The sequence below is a fragment of the Phlebotomus argentipes genome, unplaced genomic scaffold (genome assembly GCF_947086385.1).
Source record: "Phlebotomus argentipes unplaced genomic scaffold, Phlebotomus argentipes genome assembly contig_5, whole genome shotgun sequence".
Taxonomy (NCBI): domain Eukaryota; kingdom Metazoa; phylum Arthropoda; class Insecta; order Diptera; family Psychodidae; genus Phlebotomus; species Phlebotomus argentipes.
In genome coordinates, this window is record NW_026776165.1 from 10,943,226 (window position 1) to 10,965,544 (window position 22,319).

The 22,319-nt window shown below is 44.0% G+C and overlaps 1 protein-coding gene across 1 annotated transcript in view; it reads left to right on the plus strand.

The window, feature by feature from the left end:
• The window catches only part of LOC132266095 (protein sax-3-like), a 51,542-nt gene extending 30,055 nt beyond the window's left edge, over positions 1-21,487 (plus strand). The window contains exons 4-12 of the mRNA XM_059766933.1: positions 5,131-5,281; positions 10,561-10,765; positions 10,829-11,021; positions 11,296-11,885; positions 16,011-16,544; positions 19,201-19,403; positions 20,082-20,227; positions 20,469-20,863; positions 20,960-21,487. Coding sequence (XP_059622916.1) covers positions 5,131-5,281; positions 10,561-10,765; positions 10,829-11,021; positions 11,296-11,885; positions 16,011-16,544; positions 19,201-19,403; positions 20,082-20,227; positions 20,469-20,863; positions 20,960-21,478 — 2,936 coding nt within the window. The 3' untranslated portion in view covers positions 21,479-21,487. The remainder of the gene's footprint in view (positions 1-5,130; positions 5,282-10,560; positions 10,766-10,828; positions 11,022-11,295; positions 11,886-16,010; positions 16,545-19,200; positions 19,404-20,081; positions 20,228-20,468; positions 20,864-20,959) is intronic.
• The last annotated feature ends 832 nt before the right edge of the window (positions 21,488-22,319 follow it).

Consider the following 22,319-nt stretch of genomic DNA (forward strand, 5'->3'; position numbering starts at 1 on the left):
AATTAATTTCATATGTATGAGCGGCTCTAATAACGTGACAGCGAACATCCACTCTGCAATATTAGTTAATCCATTTTTGCCGCTGCTTTTGGCCATCTTTTTTCGCCAACCCACAGAAGCTGCCAGCCCAAAGGGGTGGTGCGGGTGGCGCAGGTACGCTGTAATATGTTTATGTGTTTAAAACAGAAATGAGAGGCGAAGCGGCGTCAAGACAGTTTTCAGTCATCCAAAACTCAAATCGTCATTTCTCAAGTCTCCCAATTCACTTATAATTCTTCCAATTTAAGCTTAGCACAGTCCTTACTATTCTGAATCGCACGTGAAGACTTGATAATGTGATTTTGTCAAAAATATCACCAAATTCACAATTTGTGTTTAAAAGAAATTTGAAATTCAACTTTAACACATGTGTTAAACCAATTTGTACCGCCTAAATGTGTAACGTTTAACCAAAATGAATGCGTTTGCTATAATAAAAACTACTATTTGTTAAACAGATGTGTTTTTATGGAAAGTGTGAAAAGCAGCGAAACAGATTGAAAGTTGCAAAAACAAATCAATTTACGACTTCTGATTTCCTAGCACGAACAGGAAAAATATTTTCAGTAAATTCTTTTTCTCACGGATTTACTAATTATTTAATTGCTTTTCACAATTTCTTTTCTTCTACACAATGTGAAAGCGCTTCAAACACTTTAACACTGTTTTCACAGCTTAATATTTCTCAATTTTAGTGAGAATCTCTCCAATTATTGAAGAAATTTATTGATATTTTACAAGGACAAAATTTTAAGAGACTCTCAAAGGAATTCCTAAACTTTCTTTCATGGCTAAAGCTTCAGAAGAATAAATTCAACACCTTCTCTTTGAAAATACATAAATCACATTTTATTCATATATTCAGTACTATTGAGTAACGATTCAAAGGAAAGACGAGTAACGAACAAATAGCATTGATTTGATGAGAAACTTTATACTGTATTTGATAGAAAATCCTCAGAAGAAACAACAATCTGAGGAATTAATCGCAGAAAAGTGGACAGATTGTCATCGCAGACGTAAAGTTGAATTGGACATCTCTTCTGTTAAGAGACTTAATTATTCTCCCTGGCTTTGCCTTAGTGCTGAGCCAAGTTATTAACTGCTATCAGGATGATCTCCAGCTTCTGTTTTACGGCCGCGCCTTGGCCGCCCGGCGACCCTGGCACGCCTCACACCTCTGGTTTAAATATAACGAAATAAACCAAAAACTGATGCTGCGCCCACCCCTCGAAAAGCCACCCTCATCGGGGCCCTGGCAAGCGTCCAAATTTATACAGTCTGGACCCCGAAATTCATTTGAACTCTCACGAGTGCGATGCGGGGACCGGATGGTTACAACAATATGAAACGGAGCCAGAATGTATGTGCCATATATACACGTCACACGTACAATCTCACCTTCCTTCACTACATCTCATGGGGATGCGCCGGCGAAATGAAAATAGTGTATCATAATGATAAAGGTGGCTCCGTGAAATCCCCAAAGTTGAAGAGGATCACCCAATTTTCGAGCTCAACTCTCAAGTAATTAAGACGCCGTGCAGCCCACGTGTCGCATGACAATTTTCTCTGCACGTCTCGCGCTGAGAAAATGGCTGGAATTCTCTTGGGCGGCATAATTTGTGTTTTGCGCAATTTCTCACCTCGAAAATCACCCCCAAAATTGAGGTGGAATTCAGTCATTTTTGCCCACTGTGCCAGTAATTGGAAGTGACAGTGTAGCCACAGAAGAAATTACTATATTCTTAAGTATACAAATTGTCCAGGAAGGAACACCTCTTCACAATTTACTCCGCCAAACGACGAATGGCAATAAATTTCAATGGATTCAACCTATCAAATAGAACAGAGGCCACAACTCGCGATGCCAAAGATTAAGTAATAATGATAAATCACTCAATTAGGCCATAACAGTGCTTTTGAGCCAATTGATTTGAATTGTTGACCCCAAAACACGCCGCCAAGTCGAAGATCATCCCAAGAAGCGCATCGCAAACAAGTCGTCACACAAATCGCTTCACTCTTTCCCATCATCATCAACTGCGTGTGATGTTAAATGTAGCATTTAATGATTAACATGAACATGAAGCATCGCGTTTTTTTTCCAGCTGAACAAATAAATTGCAATATTAATCAATTACGATTATTGATTTTAGTGCATAATTTGTGTACTTCATCCAGTGAATTATTTAACATAACAAATATTGTGCATTCCTGTTTATTTTTCTGTCCATTTTTTACGGTTTCCAGACACAAATGCATTAATTAGGCATTGGCAAATAATAAATTTATTTTTATTCTGGCTTAAAGCCCGCCACAGAACATCCGTTGTCAATGATTTACCCAAACTGATAATTTCATGCTGTTTCGCCAGTGAATTCTCCCGCGCGGAGACTGCATTGTCATTCATCTGCATTCGTAATGGCGGAACTCACACGAAGTGAGCAAGTCTGGATTTCTCTTCTGTTTCAAGTCATTGGAATATATATGCATTGATTTTGTGAAATGAATTTGCATAGAGACGGAAAGGAAAAAGGCTAAAAGACAAAGGAAAAAGAGAGTTTTTGCCTGGAGGAATTATTCAGAGACATTTCGTTTTTTGGAGTGAAAGAAGACAAATTTATTGCTATTTTAATGAGATTTCACTAAAATAATGAACTTCCTTTCCTATCGTTGACCTCAAATTGCACTGAAAATTGCATTTCGCATCAAAACGCTGAAATTAATTCTCAGTATTAAATTTTAATAATTAAGCAGTCTTTGAAAAGCTCCCACAAAATACTAAAACTCTCTGAACATCTCAAAGGAAAAGTCATTAGCCAAAATTTGAGGAAACTTTGTGGTCTCAATTAAATATTTTAACATAAATTTTTAATTAAAAATTATAATAAACAAGAATTGATTAATTTTTGGTAAAGTATTTATATAAATCAAATTATATTTAAATATATTCTGAATATTTAATTAGAATTTTGATATTTAATTACTTTCTCCATATATCGTCACCAGAGGGCAGCAAATTTAGCGTGGGGGACGCTAATAATATTGCGTAGAAAATAAGAAAAAAACATTGATTGATTAATCAGAAAGTTAATTGTCTGAAATCGCGAGTGTCTTTCCGTTTTGGATCATCTAAAGTTCATCAGACCACTGTAGAAGGCGCTGGAATCTGGATAATGCTTTCGTGGTACACCACGACGCTTGGCTGGCCGTGCCTTGGCAGAGCAGCTCAATTTCCTCACACGCTGACTCCCTCATCTGGACCATCACTCATCATTGCGCGCTTTGTGTACATCGAGAGCGATTTTCGAGGGGCCCTCCTGAGAACGGGGCCCATCTTCTGTTTGTTTACCACACTCTTCGCGGAGGGAATGCTCAACAAATATTTTTTCATGATTATCGATTGTGTGCGGCGAAAAAGGGAGTCACCGAATGGACCTTTATTTATAGACTCTGTGTTGCAATCATTGTTGCTTCAGCATAGGAAAGCCATTTGCCCGAGTGAGAGCTCCTCGCAGTGTCGTTGTGGGGAATCCTTTGATTTATAAATCGCCCCCGGAGAAAGGCGAAAGGAGTCCCAGAGTGAGTCGCAGTTGAAAAATTAATGCTCCTCGAGAGTCTCAAGACCAGTGGAGATTGATGATTTATTCGCTCACTCGGTTCGCCTTCGGGAGATCGAGAAAGAATGCTCTCTCTTGTCTGGCTGCCTTCAATGTGGCATGAGATTAGCCAGACATTAATGCCAGACCACTTATTTCGGGCCCTAATGGACGATATCATGGAGGGAATTAATTGATTACTCCCAGTATATTGCTCGTGTTCCCATTGTGTTACACTCGCCGGCAACATATTATGTTGCGACAACTCTGGAAGACGAGTCAGCAGGAGTTCCAGGGCTGCACCTTCCCAATCCCACACGCCACTGCGGTCGATGCGAACCACTAACTTTCGGGCAGTCCGTCTGCAAGCGACAATTTTCCCACCATCAGCACGGATTTCCTCCCCCAAATTGCAAAGCGGCAAGAAAGTGGATTCTCAAGGAGTTCAAGCAGTGCCCAAGAAATTGATTTCTCATTAAAATGCACCCAGAAGCGCCTCTATCAATTGCAGATTTACATCAAAGAACCAGAGTCTCAATAGACGTCCATGTCTAAAGGAAATTAGTGACAGCTAGAAGTTTGATTATTCCTGGAATTTGTCACAAATTACCTGATTTCTAGTTTGATTTTGAGTCCAAAATACGAGTAAAGTTTTGCTTTATTGAAAAAGAGCTGAAAAAATGATTTTACATATTGATTGCTAAATTTTGATGGCCAATATTTTAATATCCATCAGATAATTTCCTCTTTTTCGTCATTAAATGAGCTTTTCATTTATAATTCCAACCGCATAGCCAATCGCGGTGCGCATTTATATAATTCCAATAACATCAAAGCGCGGCTTTGGCAGAAAGGCTTCGACGCAGTGTTTAAGTTTGAGAGCTACAAATTAATCTGGGTAATGGAATTATGCTTGCAATTGCAAAATTCACTTAATTAAATTATGAGTCCGAGAATCGCATTCTCGAGGCATCATTTGAACTTTCATTCTTTCATTCTTTCAGCTTGAATTGTTCAGACCTTCAAGCACAAATTCCAATAACGTCTATTAATGTGTCTGGCGCGGAAAATGAAGCACTGTCAAGTGCGCCACATTTGGCGTCCAATTCACTTCGAGACTTCAATCGAAAGTCTGTCAAGCTGGAAAGTTCAAAAATTGATTGGGAATCCCACTTTGGTTTGATGCTTCGTCTGGGCAAAAACAATGCACGGGACAAACGCCATTCGACTCTGAACGGCAGCCAAAGGGAGGAGAATTATCGCTGATATGGAATTATTTTGACTATTTAGTGGTTTTAGTGCTGGGAAAAGCAATACAGCTTGAATTAGATGATATTATTCACAAAAACAGCTTTATTACAGCATTAAACATTACATAAATGTCATGGAAATCATACTGATTATCTTATCGAAAATGTGCCCAAACATACAGGATTTTGCTACTTAATCCAGTGTTTCATTGATGCTTCTTCTTGTGCTTTTCTTGCAGTGTTGCGGGACGAATTCAGGGCCGTGCCGAAGAACACAGTGGCGCTGGCCGGAGGACCTGTGGTCCTGAACTGCACGCCACCGCGCGGCATCCCAGAGCCTTCGGTGCTGTGGTACAAGGACGGCAAACTGCTGGAGATCAGCGGCAAGAGGTAAGAAAACTCAGTCACGCTCAATCGCACGGCGACCCTTCCGAGTTGCCATTAAATTGTTATTGGGCTAAAAGAGCATTTAAATTAATCGCCGTGAGTGCTTTTTGATGAATAATTCCATCTGATCGATTTTGTGGCGCTTTTTTGCGCCCACGCGAGTGAGAAATTCAAAATTTATGCTAATGCACCGTCTCGACATTCAATTGATTCATCCTGTGATTTTTCTTGCCACTGTCAAAAGGGCTTCGAAGGTGTTTCACCGCCACTCACTTTGTCTACCAGACACCCACACACTTGATAGCTCTTATGGCAAGTCTCGTGGCTTTAATGTTTTAATTAAGACTCCCTCACACACGCTGAGGTGGAATCGATGATGCCCTTCAAATGTTGGAAGACGCTGAAAACAAAAATGTGCAGGAAAAACAATAAAAACCGCTCTTCATGCTCTGCTAAAGATGAAAAATGCAAAAGATCTGGTAAAACCATCTCCATTCACGCCACTTTAAGTGTCACTTCGACAGCTCAATTTGATATTTTTCCTCTTCGCCAGAGCGTCGAAGGCGCCAAAACCTTTTTTTCTCCCCCCGCGCGAGGCGTCGAATCGATTGGGCGCACTTTCAGGGGTGTGAGAATTGAGAAATGAAAAATTGACACCAACGAAATTTTATCGGCACACCCAAAAAACCTCATCCAAAGCGCGCCATGGCCAAAAGGTGCGGGGTTTTTTCGGCAATTGGAAGCGCTCCAGCGATAAGAGTTTATATCGTTTATCAAACGTGAGCTGCATTTATCAATGCGACACACAATCGCTCTTCTCGCCGACTGTGCAAAATTCCCTCCCAATTTCTATGTGCAACACCACTTTGGATGGCATCCAATCTAATTTTCGCGGTTGGCACACACACACACGCTTCCCTCCCTCTGCTCTTGGCAAATTAATGGCCACTGCCTAAGATCCTCCAGTGTCCACTCAAGGGGTTGAACCCTTCTCCGCCCCTTTGGCGCCCGATCGCTTTTCGCCGATTTTATCGGGTGCTAGAAAATAGCGCGCGTCAGTTTATCCGCTGAAAAACGGTCTGCTCATCAATCAAACGGCTCTGACGTGACATGATACCATTCATTCGGCTCATCCGAGGGGCCGGAGCTGCGCTGGGGGGCCGATGGGCGGGCCGCCGCCCCACATGTCTTCGCCCGGGAGACTCGGAGTGGGCGAAAATTGCCCTGTGTCACGCTCCTGACGCATTTGAATGCCGAGTGCGTAGCACGGGAAAATTGTCGCATGGAACAGAGTTGGCGATAGATAAGAAAGGGATTGCTTACATACTGATGTACCGACATTTCAACGTAGTGAGAAAACTGCCTAATTTGACGTGCAGTCAAAGATTTCCACAACAAATCTTCATCTCGAATCTACATCCTTTGCAATTCGTCTGAGAACTCTCGAGGGCTCATCTTGGCAAATTCTCCCGGTCACGCTGTGTCCCCAAGGGAGAATTGCAGCTGCACAGATGAGTTCCACCCCCCACTCGAGGTCAGACGTGGTCGCCATTGCGACTCATCTATTTGGGATTCATTAGAGCCACATTTATGCATGACTGTCCTCTGTTTGACCATTACGCAGCGCTCGCGGACCCGGCCCGCAGTCAAGGGTCGCGGGCGGGGCGGCGAGTGCAGGAGTGCATTTTATTATGCCACCAGCATGTCGGTGGAACAACAATTGATATTTAATAAGTGGAATTTGGGTGCAGAGCCGGGGTAATTGTGTGCCGATGTTGGCTCTGAATGTCACACACAATTTTCCGGGGGGCGTGCGTGTGAACATGGGGGCGCGGAGGTGGGAAAATTACACATCAGAGAGAGAGAGAGAGAGAAGAGTGAAATTTCTGTTATTCGTGACATTAGCCCCTCGGTCTTGAATTTTGCTTAACTACATAATGATTTTTGGCTCAGCCTAAGCATTCATCTTCAAATTTCCACCCAAATTCGATTAAAATTGTGTGAACCAGTCCATATGACGCACATTTGAAAACGTTGATTTTCCCCCTGGATTACTTTTTTGCCACCGAAAATTGCCAGAGGAAACTTTCCACCCTTGCGAGCCTGCATTTCGCTTAATTGAGACAATCATTGCGCCTTGCAGTCCAATTCCAGCTCGCCTGCAATTTATGACGGTTCAGGCTCTATGTCTCTATTGTTCCCATGGCGAATGGCGCGCGATGGGCGCTGAAAAAAAGTCAAGATTGTGTGGTGGGTTCATTCTTTGTGGGGTTGTTGTGAAAGTTGCGCTGAAAGCGGAAGTTTTCGCCTCCGCCTCGGTAATTGCGGACCGTCTGTAATTCCAACTTCTGCTGTGTCTGATTACACCCTAGGGAGAAGGGGTGGCGATGATTCGAAAATCGATTAATTGCACTTTCAGCACTCACTGTAATTCACTTCTTCGCATTAACACGCTCTTGAGCCTCGGACTTTTCCAGCTGTGGCCGAGGCGGAAGGCCAAGATTCACACCACCTGCAAATCAAAGTCAAGAGCACAGATTACAGCATTGAATTACAACATGAATGCAGAGAAAGTCTCGAACTTGAATATCAATTTTCCCTCTTCTCAACTTCATCATTTCTTTATGGCAAGAAAAACATCTCGTATGATATTGACATGTTCTAGAGGAATGTAGAGAATTTAATAAGCTTTCCAACGAAATATAAGTGAAGTAAATCGATATACTAAAACCGGAGATGTTGATAGAATAACTACGCAAACTTTCTCTGTAAAATTATACTGTCTTCGACATTTTATCAGGGAGTAAAACTGCAAAAGGAGCAGCCTAACCATACGGTGTTGTATTTCTAGTATCCTGAAAGCTTACATTGCATACCTTGAGCAATTTCTGTGATTTTTCCTCGGAAATTGCCATCAAATTAACATCACGTGCAGTCTTCTCACATGCGAAGCACAGGATAACAATACAAGTCTCGTTTTTCTTCATCTTGGCGGAAATATCCTGCATCTTTGGCATTTTCTGCATAAAAAAAACACTCCTCGCATCGCTGTCAATAATAAGTCTTTTCATATTTTACAGAATATATTTCTATAAAAGTACTTTGAAAGCTCTGTAGAGCTTTAGGATGCGATTTTTCATCCCTAAATATTAAAAGAACTAATATATCGGGTTCAGAGGGATGTATTAAAGTTTTCAACACCGCTCTCGTGTAGAAATTCTGCAAAAAGTGAGGCAATAATTTGGTCCCTTCTTCAAAATCCCTTTGTCATGATTTTGCAATTTTCTCAGCGACCAATTGCCGTCCTTTCTCCACACTTTGCCAATATCCTGGCATAATGAAAACCCTTCTGAGCATGACGCTGGAGTTTGTGCTCCGTGTGGAAAATCCCATTCGCAGATGACAAATTGAGAGACTTGAGGCGATTGCATGTGATTTTGCGAGGGCGTGCTGAGATCGTGGGCATAATGAGCCTCCAATTGGCATCTGCACGCACGACACCCACAATCATGGGATAATTTCGTTGTGCAGTTGTGCTGACTTGATGAAACAGCGCTTGCTTGCAATTAAAAGTGATTAAGCATAATTAGAGTGTAGTGTAAATGCGCGCGCCCCCAAGAATAAATCACATAATAGCTGTGCTCATTGCTACACATCCCTGGGTGACAATGTTGCATAATGCAATTGTCCATGATTTGGCATTCAGGTCCAATCGCCAGGAACGCACAGCATTTCCCCAATTTCCCGCACTGGAATCGATAAATATTGCATTTCGCATATTCTCTGCAGTATTTCATGTGTCAATTGGGAAATATTGCACACTTAGCACTGCATAAAAGTCCTGAATCCACTCTCTCTCGTCTCTCCAGAAGGTCTATCCAAGTGGAATTGGCCGCCAGAATATATTGCAAATTGATATGGGAAGTCCCGAGATGGCTGCACTCTCTCTGGGCGTTGAAAGGAAAATTGAATGCGCTGCTCTCGCTATGATAGTCCTCATGAAATATTGGCGTGAAGGAAGAGGGCACAAGTCACTGGTGTTATGATGTGAATCAATTTCCACAAGATTTCCCCCATGTACCCCAAGCAGAGCCGGCGAAACAACGATTGGCAATTGAAGTGGGATTAATAGGGAAAAATTTATAGAATTCAATCGACTTTCTTTATATGTCTAAATTCACAGCAATTTCCTCGACATTTCCCCAAATCGCCTCAAATGCGATTATAAGAGCCCAAATTGAGGGTGAACACACCAGGAAAAATCCCTGCAAAGAGACATCTTCTGGGCTTTGACCCAATTCTCAAGTGGAAATCTTGCGGTGGACAGAAAATCCCGCCGAATTACTTCTCCAGATTTATCGAAGCGCCCCCGGGATTGTCTCTCCATCGCATTGGGTCGAATAGAAACCTCCAATTATCTCTTAAGGGAGGGTGGATTCCCAAAAATTCCAGCTCATGATAAGATGAAATTGCAGATTTCTCCGCCCAACAATTACCACGAGAATATAAGATCTCTCATGTTCACATGAAATCGGATTAAAAGTCTCGCATACACTTAAAGTTTAAGGCCCCGCAGAAGTGCATAGCATGACTTTTCAGTGGCTTGGGAAACATCATCTAATCAGTAGTAATGTAGTTATGCCAGCAACTTAGTAGTTGGAAGTTTTATTATTCACGGGTTATCGCTGGATTAATTTTTAATGAAATAACTTTTGATGGTTTGACATTTTAGAGCCGCAAGGGGTGGAGATTGGAAAATTAATTTTCCACAAGAGGACTGAGAGAGAGAGAGAGCGTGTCACAAACTGCTAATTGGAAATATATGTTTTATGTAATATACTTAATTAATTTCATGATACTTGTCGCACAAACTCATATATCTTGGCGGGGCTTGGCTTGAAATTTACCAAATACACCACAAGTGACAGCGATAGAATCAAGAATTATGTGGCTGCCATTGAGGGAATTAGCAAAATTCCACCATAACATTAAACTGTTCTGGAATTTTGCTGTTATTCTCCCAAAATTTGATGCATGCGCAAGATAAAGTGTGCTAAAAATGCGACTCTAGCACTTCTTCTGGTGGTGGGACAAATTTTCATGTCAAGTAAGAAACTGTAGAAAATTTCATCATCCTTCATTTGCACAAAAGATAATCGAAATCGGTGCAGAAACACTGAAGATTCAAGTGTTTGTTCTTCGTGATTTCTGGGGGTCAAACTTACACTTTGCATTGCAAAGCGGCCATATTTGATGCACTCTAACCCTACTTTTCTCCACAGACTCTCGATGGTGGAATCCGGCAGTCTGATGATATCCGAGGTGATGAGCTCCGATGCCGGCAAGTACGAGTGCACGGCGCAGAGCATGGCGGGCAGCAAATCCTCGCCGCCGGCCATCCTGAGCGTCCTGGCGCCGCCGACGGTGGTGCGTGGGCCGCAGGACACAGAGGTGGTGGAGGGTGAGGGCCTGGATCTCCCGTGCGAGGTGAGTTTTCCGTGTCAGAAGCCACGCCAGAGCAGACTTTACGACTATGCCTTCCCTCAACAGTTGACGGGCGACCCCAAGCCGACAGTCTCGTGGCATCGGGAGAACGGGAACCTGCCGGAGACGCGGTCGCGCATCCTCCTCGACCATACGCTGAGAATCGAGGATGCCCGGCCCGAAGATCAAGGCCGATACATCTGCAAGGGACACAACGAGGGTGGAAATGTCTCGGTGGTCGTAAAACTTTACGTTTATGGTGCGTGATACTTTTAGTATGTAACACAGGGAAGAGGGGTCATAAAAATTTATTTCTTCTTCACTTCCACATTCGTGTGCGGGGCCGATTAGGGCTGCGATGTTGTGGGAAAAGTTCGCGGATTGCGAACATTTCACGTCATGGCAAAATGATTGACTTTTCACAACTTTCGCAATGTGGTCAACCCTCGAGTTGTGGGAAGATTGGGGATCATTATTTTCAATTTAGCGAATTACTTTGACCTCTATTGATGGCATCTATCCTGATATTTCAGCCATTCCCACCTTCATCGAGGCGCCCGCGGACGCTGAGGTGCGCGAAGGCGGCACCATAAGATTGCCGTGTAGGGCGCAGGGGCGCCCCAAGGCGCGCATCGTGTGGGACAGAGTGGGTGTGCGATCGGAGGTGTCGCAGCTGCTGGAAGTGGAGACGTCGCAGGATGAACTCCTGGCCAGGGCCAAGATCATGAGTTTGCGGTCGAAGAGAGAGCGTCTGCATCCCAATTCCACTCAAGCGCCAACTTCAGTCTCTCCGCCGGCGCCTATTCGCCGCCGCCGGCACGTTTCAGTGAGTCCTGACGAGCGCAAGGACTTCATGCAGTCAGAATTTGTGCAAATTATGCGTGATCAGGATGATGAAGACCAGGACGCGCCGTCCTGGATGCGCGCCTTCGTCGGCGATCCCGCGAGGCGCGTGAAAAGGAGTGACACGGCCGAGGATGAGGAGCAGGAAGAGAGTGAGGAGGGCACCAGTGATGCAACGTCCATCCTCTTCTTCTCCACGCCGTTGCCCAGCGACACATCGCGCCTGGAAGTGGACGAGAATGGCGAGCTGATTCTGCGAGATGTGACCAGTCATCATCAGGTGAGATCCTTGAAACAAAGCCCTTGAGAGCTCATTAAAAGCTCCATGCAAGTGCCGAGCGAAAGTGCCAGGAAAAGGAGAGTAAAGTCTTGAAGGACTTTGAGTTATCGCTGCAATGCATGCGCTCATTTGCATCACTTCTTCGTAATTTGCTGAAAATGTGATATATTGCTGACAATGTCATGGAAAGCACCCTTGAGAAGTGAAAGAAAGAGTGCAAGAGAAATTAATGAGCAAATCAGTGGAGAAAGAAAGTCAAAAGGTTCCTTTTTCCTTTGCTCAAGAACCGTGAACTGTGAAAAATGTGTTATAAGTTCTGGATCTGGCAATTATTTAAGAGAAAGCTCGCTCAAAATGGAAGTGAAATTTAACCTTTTTTTTCCTCGAATTTTGGCGATTGTTCTATTTTCCTCACATTGCAATTCGATAGACAGATTGCTCGCCAATGAATTGAACAGACAGACACTCCATTCGGCAAATGTGAGACAATTGTATCACATTTATATCCTTTAGACACACATTACGTCTCGCCCACATTTCTCCGTTCCACAATTTTTTTTTTTCCTTCTCTGAGGGCTTCGAAACGAGAAAACTTGTGCAAATTTATTTCACAAGAATAAACCTCTTTGTTGGCCATATTCCACCCCCTCTGGCATTCCTAAAGTAACTCTCGTGAATAATATGCTTTGTCTGCGGGAATCACCCTCATTTCGGCGGCACGACGACCATCAAGCACCTTCGCCAGTACATCCTGTACAGGGTGGCCCCCACTGAATATTTATGGTGTGTAATTTGTCCCGAGCATGCCACGTAATCTCAGTTCATCTATCACACAAACGGCGGCTTTTTCAAAATCGAATTTTTGCGCCACGAATTAATTTCCTCACATTGCTGCTCATTTTTCACGCCAAAAGTGTGAAATTGCCACACCAGGGAAAAGGCGCACTGTATGTGTGTGTTGTCCGAAATATCCAGAGCAGAGTCAGCCTCATAAATATTCTGGGGGTGTTTTTGCAAATTAGTTGACTTTTTGCCACTATTTTTGCCAACTCTTTGCGCGCCTTTTCGCAAAAGTGGGAAAATCGCTTTCGTTAACTTTGAAAACTCTCACTGAAATCGCACTTCGTCAAAGTGGCCTGAGAAAAAGTTCTCGGTGTCACATTACAGCACGCTATATGCTGTACCCTGTGAAGAGACACACATTTCATCCTGGCCGGAAAAACAGGAGGGGGAGAAGGTGGGCGCCCGTGGGCGGAGGACGAGAGGTTGTACGACAATTTTTATCCCGTGTCAGCAACACATTTCGCAAAATATATGTGGTCCCTTTGTTCAACGCAATAATAAACCAAAAAATATGTTACAATACCGAAGAACAGTGTGGAGAAATTTATAGCCACCGACGAAGCACTTTGATCCACATTCCAACTCACACCTTGCAAGTCATCGAGCACCTTTTCTCCGCAGAATTGCACACACACACACACACTTTGCTCTATTAATAAATTAGCCACTTGGGCGTCAATCTGACGCAATTCTGTCAGATTTGACAATAAATTGAACGAAAAAAGCATCGATGAGAAAAACATAACGAAACAATATTTAACTGCACTTTCGCAGCATTTTATAGGATTCTGGGACATCCAATAAGCGCGCTCCCAAAGGCCAGAATGATATATTGTGCATGGCAAAGGAGAATTCCTTCACTCTTCTGCGAATTAATGAAATTCTGCAGAGCGAATAATTTATGTCGCAAGCATGGAACTATGCTGCAAAAACGGGCGAACGTCCACCCACCCCAGAATTCCGATATATGTATATATATATGCTCGAGAGCTTAAATCATTCAATTACCAACCCTGAAAAACAACCACTGGCTTTTCCTCTCTCTAAATTTCATAGTAAATGGAATAATTTACAGCGCCTTTGCCTCAGAAATAACTTAATGATTTGAAATTAATCGCTCCTGAAGATTGTTGCCCTCGCGCGCGCCAAGGGAGAGGAGAAGTCCACCCCCCATTTTCAGCACCCTCGCGGCCCAGTGAGTTACAACTCCTTCGCCCAGACATGCAAAGTGCCTTTTAATTATGTTTGCAATTATGGCGTACGCCAGCATCGCCATTTGCCAACCCCTTTGGCACACGGGAAAGAGGGTCATTAGTCATGTTTTCCATGAAGCTGAAGACGCGCGCGGGTCTTCTGGAGAGGAAATCCCATGGAAGGCACTCGAGAAAATTGCCATTTCGTCTGTTCATCGTCACTTCTTTTTCCTTCCACTTGTCACAAAAGAATCAATCCTTGAGTCTATTTTTGGTCAGCCAAAAAAAGCCCTTTCTCGCAGCTCTTTAACACCATCAGTTCGCCTTTAATGCTCACACCGCCATTCTAAATGGGAAAGTTATGAAATTAAGAGTCATTCACAGCTGAACAATGGCACTCCATAAAGCTCCACATTTGAGACTCTCAATTGTAATGGTGTTTAAGGGAACTTTGTTTTACTGACCTCGAGAGCAGGTAATGAGGATTAACTTAATATAAAGGGGTTTTTCAGTGAAGCTAACATGATTTTTCAAGCTTTATGAATCTGCAAATCTGTGCTGAAGTTTCCACTCGTGACAAAATTTTGTTCTTCTGTTGAGTTTCATTGTCCACTTCATCATAATTAAGCCACGCCCACTCATAAGCTCCGCCCAGAATCCATGCAATTCTGCGTGTTAAATGGGGCGCACGATCATATTTCCCATTATACTTTTTCTGTAGCACGACAAAGTGTTTAAAATGTTCATAAATTCACCCCTGAAATGCATGGTAATTCTGCACAGCATGTTACATCGCCTACTTTTCCCAACACATGTACTCGTGTTCCGCCTGCAATTTGACCTACAACACTAAAACTCTTTTAACGCGCTAAATTAACTCCCGCCGCTCACTGGCATCAGTTGCTCACCCCTCGGCGTGAAATGAGGCAGAGAAATGTTGTCATTTAACCACCGCGACACACCTCCGAGTGACATCGGTGCAAAAGTTCAAATTATAATCCAGGCCCCAGTTCAGCGCTTGTGCTGCAGATGCAAAACAAAGGGGTTGTAATTGTGTCTGGTGGGCAAAACGGGGCTCATGTGTGGGTTGACAAAGAGTGGAATTTGAGCAGAAGGCAGAAGATTAAGAGCTTATTGAGCCACTGGATTTGTGCGGACGAAAGAAGTCCATTATTGTTAGAACCTTCCAGGGCTTATGGCCGAGCTGGAGAGCGATAGAGAGAGAGAGTATAATTCTCATGGCTCTTATCCCTGCGTCGCATTGTTCAGAATTGGCAAAATTAATTGTGGTGATTTTGACAAATATGCCAGAGAGTGCAAAATTAATTTAATAAATGCTTAAAGTGCAAAATATGTCCTAAACAATGTTTGTTATTTGCATATTTTATTGATATGCACGCGCATTGCTGAATAATTCGGCAGCTGTATTTGGCATTTAAGTAGGAAAATATCCCCAATTTGGCCGCATCGTTTGATAAACAATGCCTGAAATAGTTTAGAGATCGCATTGCACTGTGGAATTTTGCCAAAATATGCTACGCATTTCGCATATAGTCTAAAAATTAGTGGTTATTTTGCTATTTTGAATTCACGAAAATTGCATAATACAATGAGTCAATTGGAAATTCATACTATGTAAATGACCCCCGATGATTTTTCACGTGCGACGCACAAATGGCAGCTTTGAAAATACATTATGAAGAATTTTATTCAGAAACAACAAAATTAACTCCACACTCAGAAGCATATCGTGCAGTTGGAATATTTTCTTAGGGTCTCCGCTTTTTCTACGAGCACCGCGCACACTCTTGAAAGGGTAATTTTCGAGAAGAGCGTCAATCTGAGGCGCGACACTTGACAAGACTGCGTCACATCCAGAGTGTCAGTCAACTTCCTCTCTGGAGTAGCACGAAGAGAAATTAAAATAAATGTGGACTCTTGAGTGGTTCTACATTTATGCTGAAGCAATTTACATCCACTTTCAGACATTAATATACAATGATCACTAAACAATGCATTTCCGCGCGCTCAAATGAGTGTCAAAATCACTGTCAAATTTGAAATTCTCAACGACTGCTTCATTTTTCAGGGTTGGTATGCTTGCGCCGCTCTGAATGAGGCCGGCAGCGTCGTGAAGCGTATCTTCGTGCGCGTGTTGGCGCCTGGCGCGGCCGAGGGTCAGTCGCCCCAGCCCTTGGAGCCCGTGAGCAGTCGCTGGGGCACCGATCAGACCGTCCTCGTGAGCTCCGTGCGCGGCGCCTCGGCTCACGCCGTCGATGTGGCGTGGGACATCACGAGCGACTCACCGCCGGCCACCACACTCACGCTGCACTACCGGCCGACCGGCGGACGCCACGATTTCATCACTAGCAACGCTCCGCTCAGTGCCAAGCGCCATCGCATCGACGACCTGAACGCGCACACGGAATACGAGGTATTTGTGACCGTTCCTGGCGGCCTCGGCGGCAGCATTTCCAATATCCGGACAGGCATGACGCTGGACGGCGCGCCTTCGGCGCCACCAACTGACGTCAGAGTCGGCGTGATCAACACGACAGCGGCCTACGTCCGATGGTCGCCACCGCCGCAGCATTTGCTCAACGGAGAACTCACCGGATACAATGTAAGTATAGACAGTTTAAGGACTTCACGTGACTTATTAGCGATTTTGAGAATAGATTTAGTCTCATATTACAACAATTCCCTAGGAAAACTATTCATACTCTCTGGAAATTGTCTGAACTCCCTTTTTTCTAATCAAGATTTATGATTCATGGTGAATTCCTAACATCACAAGTCATATTTCCTCTGGACTGCCATTTGGGAAACAGGCAAAATGCCATGGCAGATGAAAGCTCTTGAGTGCTGGAAAAAGCACCCTCAATATTTCCCTCCTATTGTCTCATAAATTGCGGGAAAAATCGCTTAAGGACTCTATTATTTGCACAACTAACAAAGAAATCATTCCTCTCAGAATGGTGATTTTTTATATGCAAATTTTCCACCCTCAACTTCCCTCTTCCGAGAACATATCTTACAACTGAGGGTGTTTTATTGCATTTTATTGCTCTTTCTCTCTCTGTGTGTGTCTCTGGGTTGCCATTTGCATAATGGCTGGCGCCTACCATTGAAATTTTCCGTGGAAATGCACAAGAAAGGATCGTAAAATTGGGATTTTTGGCAAATGTGTTGGAATTTTCTCGAAAAAAAGAGAGAGCAAAACCGAAAGGAAGAAGACAGCACACTCCGTTTAACCTAACAGCTGCACTCTGTCAATAGAGATAATCATGAAAATTGATATGATGTCGATGCATCAAAGGAAATGGCCATAAAGTTTTCATGGGTGAAGCATAAATTCCGCCGCTACGGAAGTGTGGATACAAGAGACACTGAACGCCACCCAATATTTCGCTATAAATAGAGCGGCTCTGGAGCTTAACCCGATTCGCGTCGAGCACGTCGTCAAATGGCTATTCGCGGGACAATATTGAGTGATTAGCGATTTTCATTTCGGCCATCGGCAGATTAAAGATTGCACCATCGCCCAGTTGTGGCTGACCGGCTGTTCGTCTGCGTCACCAGGCCGCCCGACGATGTGTGCCACATTTAATCAGACAATGCGACTCTCACCCAAAGTCTATTATTCAAGTCACGTCAAGCAGAAAACCCCACCCCAAAAGCACCCCGCTCGCAGTGTGGGGCGAGCATTTGGGAATAGCAATGCAGATAAGGGTGAAATTTGTACAGTGAGCTGCATGAGAATTTTACAGTTGGCAAATTTTTAGTCAGGACACAATTTGAGAACAATTTCTTCACATGCAAATTAATACCTTCTCAACACTTCTTTTTCCTCCCCCACACACCGTATCTGCTAAGTCTTTCTCGCCACCCCCAAAACGCCCACTTGTCATTTTGATTAATGATAAGCACATATTTTATTTGTTTTTATTGCACTCTGCCAGAGAGTAAAAAGTCTAATTAGTTTTCCTCTCGTGTGCAGGCAAAGAAAAAAGTCTTTACTCACTCTGTCGTGCAGCAGAAAAAGGAGCAACTCGAAGTATGAGATTTTTCTATAGCTTTCAGCTCAAAGTTTTCACCTTATGGGAATGGGGAGAGGCTAAATGGGCCGCTAAACTCGGGTGGGTGGAAAAAGTTCACTGGCGATAAACTTGAAAAGACTCTGAGAGCAAAATGACCAACTTTTGCCGCCATCAGGCTCAGGGATGAGCCTCGAGTGACAATGAAAGGAGTAAAACGGGGTGGATAAAAGCTAATGTCACCTTTTAGCTCTTCAATATTGATTAATTAATTTGATTAATATTGGCGATTTATCTTGATAATTTGAAGATTTTTTTTTCTTTTTAGCCTGGGCACATATTGAGAACAGTTTGTGGAAACTCATCTATATTTTATAGCATTTTCTCGGGGGCTTTTTTTTCCTTTCCACGCGCTTCACAATTTAAAATTGAATTTGACAAAATTGAGCTCTTTTTCCGACTGAATTGCCAAATGTCGCGGATGGGAAATTGCCGAATTCTGCGTGTGCACGTGAGAAATGACACTCCATGTCTTCTTATTGCGATATTACTGATATCTTCCCATTCTTCCTCCGCCATTTTTTACACACCGTGATGGAAGAGTCTGATGAAAAATATATGAGTGACACTTTTCATTGTTGCCAAGATGTTCACACGAGCTCGTCTCCCAAAGCGATTTCACCCGGGGCGTTTTCATAGCGCGCCCGAATCTCCCACCATAGAATGGATATCGCAATATGAAATATGCGGAAAATCGGACAGTGAAGAGCACAGAGTGCAAAAATGCAATACATTCGGGATGACAGAGTGAATAGTGGAGAGGTGGATATCGTTAAGGTTGTGATTTATGAATCAAGCGAGATGATACAATAATGGTAAAACATATTAAGGCCCAGCGCATGCAAGTGAGGGGATTTGCACGGTGGGAAGATTTATTGATGCATCATAGCTTTGGGGATGTTCGGCCTTTGTTCCCCAGTGACAAAGTCCTTTTTTCCACCCCAGGATTCCACCTCAATATATAAGGTTGCCCTGCCTGAACTCTCTCTCTCTCTTTCGAGGCTGTGGCGTGATTAATTGCTGCATGATGGGAAAGAATATCGGGCTTTAATTGAGAAAATCAGTCAAGAAGAGTCCCAGCGTCAGCACAGCAAGAGAAGGGGGCGTGGCACTCGAGGGGGTGGAGTTTGAGAAAGGAGTTTAAAAAGACAGACTTTTGAGTATTCTATTTATACCTTTCAGATCCAGATAAAGTCCAACACGACCAACAAGATCCTCGGTCAGATGTCACTGAATGCCTCAACGCAGTCCGTTGTGATAAACAGTCTGAATCCTGGCGGCCGCTACATTGCCTGCGTCGCCTCGCTCACCGCTGGCGGCTTGGGGCCGTACAGCGCCCCAGCCGCACTCCACATGGACCCATCCTACATCCCTCGGCCGCCCAGGTGAGTGCAGAGCGCTTGGCTCAACGGGAGAAGTGTTGCATTTCATGAATTGTGTCCCTTCGGCCGCATGCACACGACCAATGAATTATTGAGGGTACTTTGAGCCATCTGCAGAGCCTCACGCCAACCAAGGCGGATGAATTGTGGTGTATAACTCAGCGATAAATTGAGAATTAATACACAAAGACATCAAGAAGCAATGAGAGGAGATGAAAATTCATATTTAACCGCTCTTCGCAAGTGTCTTAAGTTTAATTCTACACAGAAACTGGGGTAATAACAGGCCTTGAGCATATTATCTCCTCCTCTGACACCCATAAATCTGCCGTACTGCTTGAAATGAAATGCAATTTGCATGATATTCAGCTCTGTCTCGTGTGCTGGCAGTTTTTTTGCACAAATGATCTGCTAATGGCAATCCAATCTGGCCTTATGACATTTATATAAAATCTCCCCTGATGTGTTGAAATGAAATTTGCACGGAAAGGTGTAAATTCCGGGTTGGGTGTGCAAGCCTTGCAGTCGAGCAGGCATTCTGACGAGATGAGACGCCGAGTTTTAATTAAAAATCCATCACATCCTCTCGGGCGCCCGAGTGGCGTGAGCAAATGGACGTGCAAATGCCCCATAAATTTCCCCGCCGAGGAAATAATGCAGTGAATCCTTGTGCCTTTGCAGGACCGATCCGGCCGCCAATGGATGGTCATCGATGTGGATGTCGGGCGTGGTGCTGGGCATCCTGGGTGTGGGCCTGTCGGGCGGTGCTATTTTCGCTTTGTACTGGGCCAAGAGAAACAAGCGCATCATGAAGGCATCTTATCCTGGTAATTATCACAACAGCATAATATCCTCTCGGGCCATTGAGTGCCATTGTCAGTCAATGGTATCAGTCGATTGTCTCATTGCACTCGAAAGTGGCCACTGTAATTTGCGAATTATTCACTTCTCTGCATACGCCACTCAGGCTCAATCAAATTAGTTCAATCTTCATCATGCATGGATGAATTTTCACGTCATTTTCTGATGAGAACACATCCGTTTCTCATGTGAAATCTGACTCCACAGGTCCAATGCTCACGGCAACACTGCCGGACAAGCAGCACACGATGTGGCTGCACGGAAACCCGATGATTAAGCCAACGCACTCTCTGGCGCCGCCCGCCGCCTCGGAGTATGCCGAAGTGACGCCCACGAGTCACCTGCAGAAGCCGCCGCTGCCCACAACGGCGCCGCCCGAGCCATACGCCACAGTCACTCTTCAGAGGGGCGCTTCTGGGGCCTCGGACGACACGTGCGCTAAATGCTCAGCCAGTCCAAGCTCTTCCGAGTACAATGCGCCCCTGCGAGAGCCCATGAACTTGTGCGAAATGCTGCCGCCGCCACCAGATCACCCGTACGGCGCCTACAAGCCACCCAACAACATGACAATCCGCACAAATCCCACAGCAATGTCGCCACAGGTGAGCAAATCTCCTCCAACTGCCCAGCTTCAGGGCACACAATTGCATCTTAAATCAACAACAATCCTTTCAATAATCTGCCGTCCACTTTTGCAGGTCATGCGACGCGTTCCGCCGACCCCACCGCGCTGGGGCACTCTGCCACCGCCCATTCCCAACTTCCCGCAGACGTGGTGCCAGCGCCGGCCGGAGGGCGACTTCTTCCCGGAGGAGAATGACTACGAGAGCGGCTCCGTGCTGTACGAGCAGTGCTGCCAGGAGCAGAACTACTTCAACGCCGGCGAGCCAACTGAGGAGTACTATCGCAACGTGAACATGGAGTTCTTCGAGGACCAGGAGTTCGAGCCGAGCACACCGCCGCCGCCGTGTCCGGACGTATACACCAACAAGATCAACGCCAATCTGCGGCTGATAGCCAATGGCTCCGTGGAGGCGACGCAGCTCAACGGCAAGAGGGCACCGCCGCGGAGCCACCAGGGCAGCACCACGCAGAGCGCCCACAGCTCCGATGACGAGAGTGAGAGCGACAACAGGTGGGCGCCGCGGTCGCGCAGGAGCCGCTCGCGGTCGAAAAGCGGCGACAGGAAGTACCGAAATGGCGGCCACATCCGATGAATGCACACATGACTGATTTTTCAAACACTTTTCGTGTGGTTTTTGGCTTCTCTTCCCCTATCAAAGTATTTCGAGGAGTTTTGCAGTCGCGACGTGACGCCGCTCAAATTCAAACGAGGCGCAGTACACTCTCCATATGATTTGAGTTTGCGAACGACACGGAAAAACTAATTTTTCACTGCCACAAGAGACACAGAGTTTACTTTCTTAACACATCGCGATTGCAATGCCCAAAAATTCACATCTTACACACTTTGTCATGGACTAAATTGTAAAAAAAAGAGTCTTTTTTGTTAGTTTTTTCTTGTATAAAATAAAACGTTTTACACAAAAGTAAAAATTAGATTTATGACAGTAAAATGAGTGCTGGTTTGTATTCTATAATAAGTTCACAGTGAATAATTTATATTTGAAATGATATTAAATCAATTTTTTATAATATATTTTAGATAGATTTTCGATAAAAAGGACGTTTTATAGAGTGTGAGCGGATATAATGTGAAGTGGAATGAATTATGTAACTCGGTTATTATTAACCATCTGGAGAAACACCAAATCCTCGTGACAGAAAAACAAACATATTGCAAACATTGAGAATGAGTGAAAAGACCTCTTTTTTTTTGAAAAATGGTTAAAAGGAGTTTTAGTGAAAATTGTTGATCAAGTTATTGCGCAAGAGGAGAAAAAGACAGTCTTAATTTTTTGCCTTAAATAAAGACGAAGAAAAACACTTACACAGCATTTAAATGAAAGATGATATTCATATTATACAAATCCAAATATATTATGATATTTATTATGGAAGAAATGGGAAAAAAGACTCAAATAGAACTTGTTAATA